The 12841-nt window shown below is 42.2% G+C and overlaps 1 protein-coding gene across 1 annotated transcript in view; it reads left to right on the top strand.

Annotated features, from left to right (window-relative positions):
* TMC5 (transmembrane channel like 5) overlaps nt 1–12841 on the top strand; it is a 57883-nt gene that overhangs the window by 5570 nt on the left and 39472 nt on the right. The window contains exon 2 of the mRNA XM_007188317.3: nt 11039–11885. Coding sequence (XP_007188379.2) covers nt 11101–11885 — 785 coding nt within the window. The 5' untranslated portion in view covers nt 11039–11100. The remainder of the gene's footprint in view (nt 1–11038; nt 11886–12841) is intronic.

The following is a 12841-nucleotide window of genomic DNA, read 5'->3' as shown; positions in this document are numbered from 1 at the left end:
CAGCATCTCTGGCCTGTACCTAATAGATGCCAATATCGCACCCCTCGCCCCAAGTTTGACAACCGAAAATGCCTCCAGACTTCGTGAAATGTGCTATGGGAGGGCAAAATTGCTGTGACTGACGATTCGTGCCCTAGACTCTGGCTTCCACCAATCTCTTTCTAAAGTAGAATAAAAGGCACTCAAACCCTACACTTCAAACAGAACATTGTCACCTGAATGCAGATGCTATCTGGCAATTCAGTTGCATCAGCCAGTTTCACATCTAAGGCCTGTGGGTGTCATCTATTTTGGGGGCAATCTTATATACAAGAAAGTCTTGATATAAAGTGTCATTCGTGTGAGGAGGGGTTAGGGTTATGGTAAAGGTGAAACTGTTGGGAAGGGTTTAGTCCAGAGAATTCCCACCAAGAAAGGAGAGAAGTAAAAGAGGAGGTATCAGCTAGTGTAATGAGATTCGAAGGGCTTCAAAACATCCATATAGGGACTTCCCTGGTGGCGCAGTGGTTGAGAATCTGCCTGCCAATGTAGGGGACATGGGTTTGAGCCCTGGTCCGGGAAGATTCCACATGCCGCGGAACAACTAAGCCCGTGCGCCACAACTACAGAGCCTGCACTCTAGAGCCCATGTGCCACAATTACTGAAGCCCGCGCACCTAGAGTCTGTGCTCTGCAACAAGAGAAGCCACTGCAGTGAGAAGCCCACGCACCGCAACAAAGAGTAGCCCCCGCTCACTGCAACTAAAGAAAGCCCGCGCGCAGCAACAAAGCCCCAATGCAGCCAAAAATAAACAAATAAATAAATTAATTTATGAAAAAAAAATATATAAAATCATCCCACTCTTTTTCTTGAAATTTCCTCATGGAGATTAATTGGTGACATTTGCCAAATCTATCAACCCAAGTTTCCCAAGTCTTATTTTAAAAATATATTAGAACTCATCTTCATTTGGTGTTATAAGAGGCATCGGCTACCTCATTGCTAAATGCAGCCCATTAGACCATTCTTTGGATAGATTTTTGCCATGTCAAGGTGATGCCCTTTGTAAGGTTAAAATTCAAGTTTATTTTCTAGTCTTTGACACTTTCTCATGTGCTTAACAAGCTAAAAATCTTGTATTCTTTTGGCATTCATAAAATATAATGATCGTTCCTCGGGAATTAAGTGTCTTGAAAATTTAGTAAATTCCTTGTTGAAGGGAAAACATGAAAAAAGACAAAATGTACCCGTTTTGTTATATTTATATTTCCTCTTCTATTCATAGCAAACCAGACCTTATTTTCTGAGGGATCCAATGTGTGGCATTGAACGTGCCTGAGTCAAAGGCAGAAACAGTCTCTGAGAAGCCTCATGGGACGCACGCTAACAAATATTTAGTTCTGGGAAGATGTTGTTAAATGGGTGATTGAAGGTTTTGCCCTCACATGCTTTAAAGAGACTGATTTCCTTGTCTTTATTTCCTTGTCCTGAGCTTTCCCCAGAAAAAGGATTCTAAAGCATTTGTTTACAGCGGTTTCGATGATGACAGCCAAAGTAATCGTTAAGCTAACGTGACCAGCCCAGAAAGAACAGCAAGGCAATTGTGAGCAAAGAAAATCTACGTCTCTGCTGAAACGTGGATGTGTGTGAGTGCATGGCCTGATGCCTGGGCAACGGCTCCCAGACGTGTGGTGGCCTTCGTTCTTTGTATGGGAATTGCCTTTCCAAGATCAGGTGCCTGAAAGGAATCAAAGCTTCTAGCACTGCAATTATGAGGGCTTGGCTCAAATGAGATGCCTGGGAATGAGTGCTGTCTTCTTTCTAAATTCCTTTTCCTTCCCTTTTAGGAATTCTTAGAATTACAACTGGTATTTTGTGCGTGTGTTGGGGGGGATGGAGAGAGTATGTAATTACATTATTGTATAATGTCCATTGTTTCCCCAAATTTAGTCATTTGCATTCCACCTTCATAATTGTTGCCCCTTTTCTTACCGTGAATACTATTATTTATCTGTTCTTTTTAACCTAATAGATTTATTTTAAAAGGAAACATTATTGTAAATGGAAAACTTCTATCACTTCCTTATAGATATAGGTGACTATATATTTATAGACATATATACATACAGGGAAAACCAAACCATGTTATTAAATTCTAACTAGATTATGAAAGAAGCCAGTCTCAAAGGGCTACATTCTGTGTGATTCCATTTATATGACATTTGGAAAAAGGCAAAACTAAAGGGATGGAGAACAGATCCTTGTTGGACTAAGGATGGGAGGAGGGGGTGATTACAGGGAGTGGCACAAGGGAGTTTTGGGAGTGATGGAACTGTCTGTATCCTGATTGCAGTGATGGTTATGCAAGTGTTCAAATTCATAGAACTATGTACCCCAAATATTTTACTGCATGTTAATTTCAAAATGAAATTGTGAAATTCTGGTCATAAGTTGTGGCCTCGTGAAGGTTCTGAGCTTGGAGCATTGCTCTCTCCTCGTTGAAAAAGAGACTGTGGCCAATTCAGAGAGGTGTTGAAGAACTATTAGCGCTAATTGAGATGAGATGGTTGTTAACTTGAATTACTGAACAGGAAATAAAAAGGAAGGAACTATCGCTGGGAGATTTCTTGTTATTTTCCACGAGGGAATTTATCTTTTCAAGAATCCCTGCGCTGGGACTTCCTTGGCGGTCCAGTGGTTAAGACTCCTCGCTTCCACTGCAGGGGGTGCTGGTTCCATCCCTGATGGGGAACTAAGATCCCACGTGCTGCGCAGCACAGGCACCGCCCCTCCCCCCCAAAAAATGCCTGCGCAGATCTAAAACCGTCAATTTCTAAATGGGATGTGTTTGTGCCCAAAATGATGGAGCTAGGCATAAGAAGTGCTGCTCCGAGTGAAAGCTCCCCCACTCCCCACTCCCCCGCAGGGTGGCCCAGCGGATCACAGTTAGATTTGTTTCCCCTCCCACTGGCTGAGGGTAGCTGCCACCAAGATGGGCTCCAGGCAACGCGTGAGATGAACAAGAACTTTGTGAGACAACATTCATTCATTCAGTCAACAAATAATGAGTATCTCCTGTGTGCCAGGCACGGTACTAGATCCTGGGGATATAGTGAGCAAAACAGAACAACTCCTGCCCTCACAGAACTTTCAGTCTAGTGGAAGACACATTTTGAACAATAAGTGCATAAAATTAATATATAATTACAAATTGGTAAGTCCTGTGGGAAAAGGGGCAGGATGCTATGAGAGAGACTCAAGGAGAAATATAAGGATGCGGTGAAATAAAGGGGACCTCTCTGTGAAAGCGGCATTTAAGCTGACACCTTAAGAATGAGGAGTTAGCCAGGCCAAGAGTGGAGGGAAAAGCATTCTAGGCAGAGGGAACAGCATGTACAAAGGTCATGACCCAGGATAGGCCAGCATGTTTAGTACAGGGCTAGGCAAACTTCACTCCGCAGTTCAAATGCAACTCCTCCAACTGAGAATGGTTTTTATAGTTTTAAATTATAGAAAAAAATCAAAAGAAGAATAATAGTTCATGGCACATGAAACAATTCAGATTTTGGTGTCCATAAATTGGAACAACAATTTTGTGTTGTCTTGGGCTACTTTTGTGCCACAGTGGCAGAGCTGAGTAGTTGCTACAGAGACCATATGGCCTGCAAAGCTTAAAAAATTTACCATCTGGTTCTTCACAGAAGAAGGGTCAACCGGATTCAGAGAATGATGGACAAGGGGAGAGGCAGGCAGGGGCCAGTTCATGGAATACTTTTCAGACGGTTGTGGTGGAGGTGGGGGAATTATTGAGTCTTTTTTTTAAACCGTGCCCTGTGGTCTAGTTTTTCTGGAGCCCCTGGGAGGTGCATTCCTCTGGATAAATGAGGGAATCATCTTCGATTTCTTTTACCCCGCTAGGTTTTGCTTCTCCTTTGCTCCTTGGCACCCTGGTAGAGGAGGTAGGTTGAAAGTATCACATTTGTCATTGCTCTTTGTCAAGTGCAGGTATGATTGGAAGTGCATTTAGGGCTGTTGGTTTTTCAATTTCCTTTTATTGCTTTGATGAATATTATGTTGAACGTTTAATGATTTTATTGTGCTAGTTTTGAGGCTTTAAGTAAGTGGCACAGTTCCAAAATTCAATACACTTTTATTGTAGCTAATTTTGATTTGTTTTACAGCTTCTGTAGCTTACTTGGGGATTAGGAAGAAGAACATTCACACAGTCAGCTTATTCCAGCTTTTACTCTTCCCCTTGTCCCCAGACACAGTGCTTTAGTGTTTTACTCTTTTTTTTTTTTTTTAAAGGATTTTCTTATTTATTTATTTATTTATTTTATTTATTTTTGGCTGTGTTGGGTCCTCGGTTCGTGCGAGGGCTTTCTCCAGTTGCGGCAAGCGGGGGCCACTCCTCATCGCGGTGCGGGGACCGCCCTTCATCGCGGTGCGCGGGCCTTTCTCTATCGCGGCCCCTCCCGTTGCGGGGCACAGGCTCCAGACGCGCAGGCTCAGCAGCTGTGGCTCACGGGCCCAGCTGCTCCGTGGCATGTGGGATCTTCCCAGACCAGGGCTCGAACCCGTGTCCCCTGCATTGGCAGGCAGATTCTCAACCACTGCGCCACCAGGGAAGCCCTTGGCATAATATTCTTAAGGTTCATCCATGTTGTAGCAGGTGTCAGAATTTCTCTCCTTTTTAAGGCCAAATAATATTCCATTGTGTGGCTGTACCCCATTTTGTTTATCCATTCATCTATTTTTTTAAAATTTATTTAATTTATTTATTTTTGGCTGCGTTGGGTCTTCATTGCTGCACGCGGGCTTTCTCTAGTTGTGGCGAGCGGGGGCTACCCTTCGAGTGGTGCATGGGCTTCTCATTGCGGTGGCTTCTCTTGTTGCAGAGCACGGGCTCTAGGCACACGGGCTTCAGTAGCTGTGGCATGTGGGCTCAGTAGTTGTGGCTCACAGGCTGTAGAGCGCAGGCTCAGTAGTTGTGGTACACGGGCTTAGCTGCTCCACGGCCTGTGGGATCTTCCCAGACCAGGGCTCGAACCTGTGTCCCCTGCATTGGCAGGCGGATTCTTAGCCACTGTGCCACCAGGGAAGTCCTATCCATTCATCTATTGATGGACACGGGTTGCTCCCACTTTTGGCTCTTGTGCATAATGCTGCTATGAATATGGGTGTACATATATCTCTTTGAGACCCTGCTTTTAATTCTTTTGGGGATATACTCAGAAGTGGGACTGCTGAATCACATGGTAGTTCTATTTTTAATTTTTTGGGGAGCTGCCATACTGTTTTCCATGGCAGGTGCTCCATTTTACATTCCTACCAACAATGTACAGGGTTGCAGTTTCTCTACATCTTTACCAACACATGCTATTTTCTGCTTTTTTCGGAGAGTGGCCATCCTAATGGATATGAGGTGATATCTCATTGTGGTTTTGTATGATTAATGATGTTGAGCATCTTTTCATCTATTTGTTGGGTATCTGTATATCTCCTGGAGAAATGACTATGCAAGTCCTTTGCCTATTTTTAAATCTGGTTATTTGTATTTGTGTGTGTGTGTTGTTGAGTTGTAGTTCTTCATATATTCTGGATATTAATTCCTAAACAGATATATGATTTGCAATTATTTTCTTCCATTCCACAGGTTGTCTCTTCACTCTTCCGATTCTCCTTTGATGCACAGAAGTTTTAAATTTTGATGTAGTCCAATTTGTCTATTTTTACTTTGGTTGCCTGTACTTTTGGTGTCAAATCAAGAAATCATTGCCAATCCAAGGTCATGAATCTTTCCCCCTGTTTTCTTCTAAGAGTTTTATAGTTTTAGGTCTTAGCTTTGGGTCTTTTTGATCCATTTTGAGTCACTTTTTGTATATGGTATAAGGTAGGAGTCCAACTTCATTCTCTGGCATGTAGATATCCAGTTTTCCCAACAGCATTTGTTGAAAAGGCTGTCCTTTCCTTGTAGAATGGTTTTGGCTTCCTTGTTGAAAATCATTTGACCCTATATGCAAGGGTTAATTTCTGGACTCTCTACTCTGTTCCGTTGGTCTGTTTGTCTGTCTTTATACCAATTCTTGCCTCCTTTTATCCAGCTTGTTTATTGTTTTTCTTTCTGCAAAGAAGGCTTCTTTTTACATGAATCAGAATTGTGTTGTTTTTATTTTCTATCTTAAGTAGGGGAAAACCCTCTGCCCTTATTTCCCTTTCTGCTTGAGCAATCTTCATTGATTGTTCAAGATATGTCAGTGGTTAAATAAGTAAATTAAAAAGTGAGGGAGTCAGTCTGGGTGGGAGACGGTCAAGCGTAGTCGTTAAGAAACTTATATGCAAATTCCTGTCCCTGCTTACTGTCCGTGAGAACTCAGAGAAGTTACTGACTCCTGAGCCTCAACTTGCTTATCTGTAAAATGAGAGCATGAAGAGTCCCCACGCCAAAACGAGTGGAGATTGAGCAAGTGTATGCACGTCTTGCTCACGCTGCCTGATTCCAAGTAGGCAAGTGTTATTACGTCTCAGAAGTACATCCATTTCACTTCCTAACTTAGATTTCACTTTCATCCAAGATGTCCACTTCTTTCTCTTTAATGAAAAGGTCTCACCTCTTTTCTCTTTCTTTTTCTTTTTTTTTTTTTCCTGTAAATTTTTCTTTATATCGTGGACTTGGAGAGTTGGAAAACCCCTTTTAGATCTCCCGTGTTAATCTCAGTTTAACTCAGCCATTCTCAAATGCAGGGGTGGGGTGGGGGGAGGGCTGATTTTGTTCTCAGTGGACTTCGGCGATGCAGGCTGAAGGTACCACACACTGGATGGCTTAACAGAAATTTATTGTCTCACAGTCCTGCAGGCTGGAAGTCTGAAATCAAGGTGTCGGCAGGGTAATGGTCCCTCTGATGCCTGTAGGGGAAGGGTCCTCACTTGCCTCTTCCAACTTCTGGTGATCCTTGGCCTGTGGCAGGATAACTCCGATCTTCTCATGGCACCTTCCCAATGTCTCTTCACATACTTCTCGCGTGTGCATGTCTGCCTCCAAAGTTCTGCTGCTAATAAGGACAACAGTCACATTGGACTAAGGCTGCCTTAATGACCTCATTCTAACTTGATTACCTGTTTAAAGATCCTATATCCTAATAAGGTCATATTCTGAGATACCAGAGGTTAAGGACTTCAATGTTTCTTTTACCAGGGACATAATTCAACCCCTAACAGTGGTCAAAGTATTAACAATATGAAATGGAAAGTCACCCACCAAGTTCATGATAGTGCTGGTTTCCAGACAGAGAAGGGGCGGGGCGGAGGTGGGAAACTGGGCTGGGGGGAGGCTTGAGAGCTTCTGCTCTACCAGTCATGTATTATTTCCTTGAGAAAATAAACACAAATCTCGAATTAATATGAAAAAGATTAGTATTTGGTAATGTTTGTTCTTTTATTCTCCATACTTTACTGTCATCCATTTTTAAAAAGTCATTAAAAAGTCATTCAGTTTCTCATATATATATATACATACATATATATACACATATGTATGTATATATACACATATATTTTCAGATTCTTTTCCACTATAGTTTATTACAAGATATTAATATAGTTCCCTGTGCTACATAGTAGGACCTTGTCGTCTATCTATCTTATATATAGTAGTTTGTCTCTGCTAATACCAAACTCCTAATTTATCCCTCCCCCCACCTTTCCCCTTTGGTAACCATAAGTTTGTTTATATGTCTGTGAGTCTGTTTCTCTTTTGCAAATAAGTTCATTTGTATCATTTTTTTTAGATTCCATATATAAGTGACATATTTGTCTTTCTCTGTCTGACTTACTTCACTTACTATGATAATCTCTAAGTCCATCCATGTTGCTGCAGATGCAGTGCCTGACTTTCATTGTCCACCAACCCTTATCTCTTGTGGAAGCTGCCAAGTTTATGTTATACATAAATTGAAATAGTGGTAAATAATAGTTTCTGTTCAGTGAATGTACTTCCTTGGTGACAGCTATTTATGTGCCTCATATTTTTCACTCCTTACAACTCTATGAGGCATTATTAGTGTTGGATGGATGAGGAAACAGACTCAGAGAGGTTAAGTGGTTTGCCTGAGTCCACACAGTCAGCAGATGGAAACTAAACCCAGTTATACCCAATGCCAAGGGCTGGATTCCTAACCATTTCATTTTACAGCTTCACATAGACAGACGATTCAATTCAGATAATGTGTCGTGTTGTCACCTAGTTTTTGCTTTCATCCACTCAGATTTTCTGTGATATACATGTGAGAAAGCTGGCAATGTTTGTCTGCCAGAACCATTCATTTTTTTTCAACTGGTATAACAGAAAGAAATAGAATGGAAAATAGAAGGTTTCCTGTTATGGCTTCTGGTTTAGGTCTTTTTCATTTTCTTTTTCTTTTTAAAGGTAAGAAGTTATATATTTATAGAGAGGTGCATAGTTCTTAAGTGTACTTGATGAATTTTCACATACACCTGCACACACACACATGCCATCATGTAACCACCACCCCGATCAAGATGAGAACATTTCCAGAACCCCAGAGGCTCGCTCCCGTTGTTTCCCATCTCTTCCCTTCCCCAAGGTAATCGCTGTTCTGACTTCTAGCACCATTAATTAGTTTGCCTGTTCTTGAACTTTGTATAAATGTTATACAATCTGTACTCTTTTGTATCTGACGTTCAGTCATCACTGCCTCTGTGAGATGCATTCATGTCATTGCATGTCACAGAAGTTCAGTCTTTGTTACTGCTGTGTAGTATTTCATTGTATGAATATGCCACAATTTACTTACTTACTCTGCTGTTGGGTTGTTTCCAGTTTCTGGCACTTATATAAGAAAAGCAGCTATGAGCACTCTCATTGCCTTTTGGTGGACATACTTTTGTCTTTTAGGCTGGTATTGTACCAGGTTTCATTTTCTTGCATTTAGTAGGCATCATTTAGCTTGTTAGATGTAATAGCTAAGGTTTTAGTAGGCTATGGAAATCCTAGACCATAAATATATATATATTTCTGGTCTTACAATATAAGTAAATGAACAGGTTCATTTTCCATGTTATGATAAAGCCCAGCATTTAGTCTTTATAGCACTCAGTTTGTGCAGATGTTTCTTTTTGTAAAACTCAGCGTATTAGCTGAAATTCTCTTTCATTTGCGTATGACAGAAAACCAACTCAAACCAACTTAAGTCAAAAAGGGAATGTAATGACTCAACTATCCAGTGGCTGGCTGCCTTCAGGCATGGCTGGATTCAGGTGCTTAAACAGTGTCATAACATTTGATCCTTCTTTCTGTTTATCTCTTGGTTCTGTTCTGTTCCCTGTTGGTACCACTCTCAGGCAGGTCTTCTCGCCTGGTGACCTCTGGCAGCTTCAGGCATATAACTTCCTAACTCCAAGTCCGGTCAAAAGAGAGAACTTCTCTCTTTCAACATTTCTGACAAAACTCCCAGAATTGAGTCTCACTGGCTCCGACCCAATCACTGTGGCCAAGAAGCAAATAATTCTGATTGGGTCACACGTCTACACCTGGCTGACATGGATTGAGAGGAAAATGTTGCCACAAAAGAGAGAAGTGGTTGTTGGGCAGGGACAAGATAATGAAAAATTGACTTCTGCTATACTGAGAAATATGGAATTGAGTTGGCAAATAAACATTCTAAGGCTATAGGTCATGGCAGAAGTTTAATTCTTTAGCTCCGATTACTCAACAAAAAGTCTAACCCTTTTTGTTCACATAGAGATAAACCTGTAAACATTGGCTGAACTTGAAAAATGGTCTACTTCCTTCTTTCAAAAGCATTGCCATTTATCTAATCATGCTGGCTCAAACTGTGGAGGTATTTCTGTCTTTTCTTTTCCTTAGCTCTCACCCTTCCTGTATCAGGTCAGTCCACTAATCCTATTAATTCTTTCTTTAAATTTTCTCCCCTACTTATTTTCTTTGCTGTTCTGACTGACACTACACTGGAAGTTCCAGGCTTATATTCTATCTCCAAAGCAACTTAGTGAAATAAGAGCACATCTTTCCCAGTTAGTCCGTCAAGGTCCTGGAAGACTGACTTGGGTTATGTGCCCATTCCTGAACCAAACACTGTGGCCAGGGGTATGGTGGACACTGATTGGCCAGACCTTGTCATGTGACCATCCTTGGAGTCAGGAATGCAATCAGCCTTGACCATGAGCAGATGCCCAGAGGAAAATCAGGGCATTGATGCCAAAAGAAGACGAAACGGGTAAAAGGCAAGTAAAAACAACAGATAGTCAGTTCACTTAGAAATTAAAACCCCATCACTTCTGATTTGAAAGTATGCTGTGTCTATAGATTACAGCTCATAGAACTCATAAAACCATATTTTCAAACTGGAAGGGATGGTAGTGCTTGTCTCCTTACCCAAGCCCTCTAGTTACCATTAATCATTCTTCCTTTGTGCGCTCATAGTAATTTATGCTTTGAACCCAAGAACAAGTGCAATCAAAGTGCTCAATAAGTCCTTGTTTCTTCCAATCTTTTGGTTCATTGCTCCCCTCCCCAGCAGAAGGTATTGGTCAGGATATAAGTTTGGCCAAAAGTATCAGATCCAAAAAACTGTGGTTTACACAAGATAATGGTTTATTTCTTTCTTTACATAAAAGCCCAAGCTGATATTGGGCACTGATCTGTGAAATCATCAACAACCCAGGCTGTTTTGCTGCTCTCCCTAGGGGGGGTGCTGCCTGTGTGTGCATGGCCAAGAAGCGCCCCATCCTTTCCACAGTCCAGTTCACGGGAAGTGAGAAGACTGAGAAAGGGAGGAATACCCCTTCCCTTTAACAGCACAACCTGGAAGTTGTGTATATCACTTCTGCTCACATCTCGTTGACCACTCTCATGGCTGTACCTAGATGCACAGGAGGCTGGGAAACATAGTCTTTATTTTGGGCAGCTGTGTCCCCATCTGTGAGAGAAAAAAGAACAGGTACTGGAAAATAACCATCAATCTTTGCAGGGAAGAAAGGGAAAAAAAATCTGACCTTTCCTTCCTTTTTGTTTTTCAGATAAAGAAAGAGATCCCTGAATAACTGCAGAGGCAGGAACATTTTAATACTCCAGGGTAAACATGTCTGCCTACAGGAATAATGCTTATGAGGAGGATCCAGATTACCCTGACTATTATGGGTCTCAGAACCATACTCAGGGGTATTTGAAAACTCAGCATTATCCAGATCCTCCAGGTCCTCTGAACAACTCAGATGACCCCAGCACCAGGAGCAACCCATACTCTGCAGACTCCAGAACAAGTCCAGACTATCCTGGGGCTCTAGCAGAACCAGATTATCCTGGATCTTGGAGTAATCCAGACTACCCTGGCACCGGGAGCAATCCATACTCTGCAGGGTCCAGACGTCCAGACAATCCCAAGTCTTTGGCAGAGCCAGATTATATTGGATCTTGGAGCAATCCATATCACCCAGGCTCATCCAGAGAGCCAGACTACTCTGCATATCAACGAAATCCTGATTTTGCAGGTTCCGAAGGCAGTGGAAGCTATGCAGGCTCCAGAACAAATCCAGATTATCTTGACTCCTTGGGAGAACCAGACTACGTTGGAGCTCAGGGAAACTCTAACTATCCTGGCCCCGGAGCCAATTCCAACCATCCAGACTCCAGAAGGAATCCAGAATATGCTGGTTCCAGAATCAATCCGTACATAGACACTCTGGGAGAACCTGATTATCCAGATGCTGAGAATCAATCTAACTCTCCAGACTTTTTTGGGAAACCAGACTATCCTGGCGCTGAGGACTATGGGAACTCTACAAAGTTCTGGGGGGAGCCCGATTACCCAGGTGCTGAGAATGGTCATGATTATGGCTCTTCAGAGAACCCGGAAATGACCAGGGAGTAAGTGCCGGAATCTCCCTCCACTGGGGCTGGAGGATGAAGGCTAGATCATTAAGTCAATTGAACTTGGTTGACGATGTTTGGGATAAGGACATGTATGGTTATTTCCATGACATGAATTTATGGTGAAACTTTCATGCCTACCTGTATACCGCACCTGGTCCTTGGACTCTCAGCCTGAGGCTTCAAGCCCTTACCTGAACATAATCTTTTGTCACTTCTTGCTCAAATAACATCCATCCCAGTCTCCTATTTCTTCCTGTCTAATCCCTGCAAGACATTTAGATCCCCACTGTTTTGACACTGCTACTTCGCCAGTGAGGTTAGGGTTAAGATGATAGTTATGAACCCAAACATTTTAACCAGAATTATATCAACAGGAAGGCATTTTTTTTTTTTTTATAAATTTATTTATTTATTTTTGGCTGAGTTGGGTCGTTGTTGCTCCCCACGGGCTTTCTCTAGTTGCAGCTCTTCGTTGTGGTGCCTGGGCTTCTCATTGCGGTGGCTTCTCTTGTGGCAGAGCACAGGCTCTAGGCGTGCAGGCTTCAGTAGTTGTGGCTTGCGGGCTCTAGAGCGCAGGCTCAGTAGTTGTGGTGCACGGGCTTAGTTGCTCCACGGCATGTGGGATCTTCCCGGACCAGGGCTCAAACCCGTGTCCCCTGCATTGGCAGGTGGATTCTTAGCCACTGCACCACCAGGGAAGCCCAACAGGAAGGCATTTTAATCAAGAAAGTCTTTTGAAGATCTAACTCCAGGAAATTCATTCAACTCCTCAATTTTTTTATACAAGATGATTGAGCCACTCCTGATTTTTTTCCACTTCCATCTTTATTTTACTGAAATTATTGTCAGAATTGATCACTTTTCATGTTTAGAGTAGATTTGGCTCATTGATCTTCTGCACTGTTGTTTTCATCAAGTTTCATTGATTAGTTTTCGCCGTGGTTGGTATT

The sequence above is a fragment of the Balaenoptera acutorostrata genome, chromosome 15 (assembly GCF_949987535.1).
Source record: "Balaenoptera acutorostrata chromosome 15, mBalAcu1.1, whole genome shotgun sequence".
NCBI lineage: Eukaryota > Metazoa > Chordata > Mammalia > Artiodactyla > Balaenopteridae > Balaenoptera > Balaenoptera acutorostrata.
Note: the sequence above shows the minus strand (reverse complement) of the source record. Positions and strands in the feature narration are given on the sequence as shown.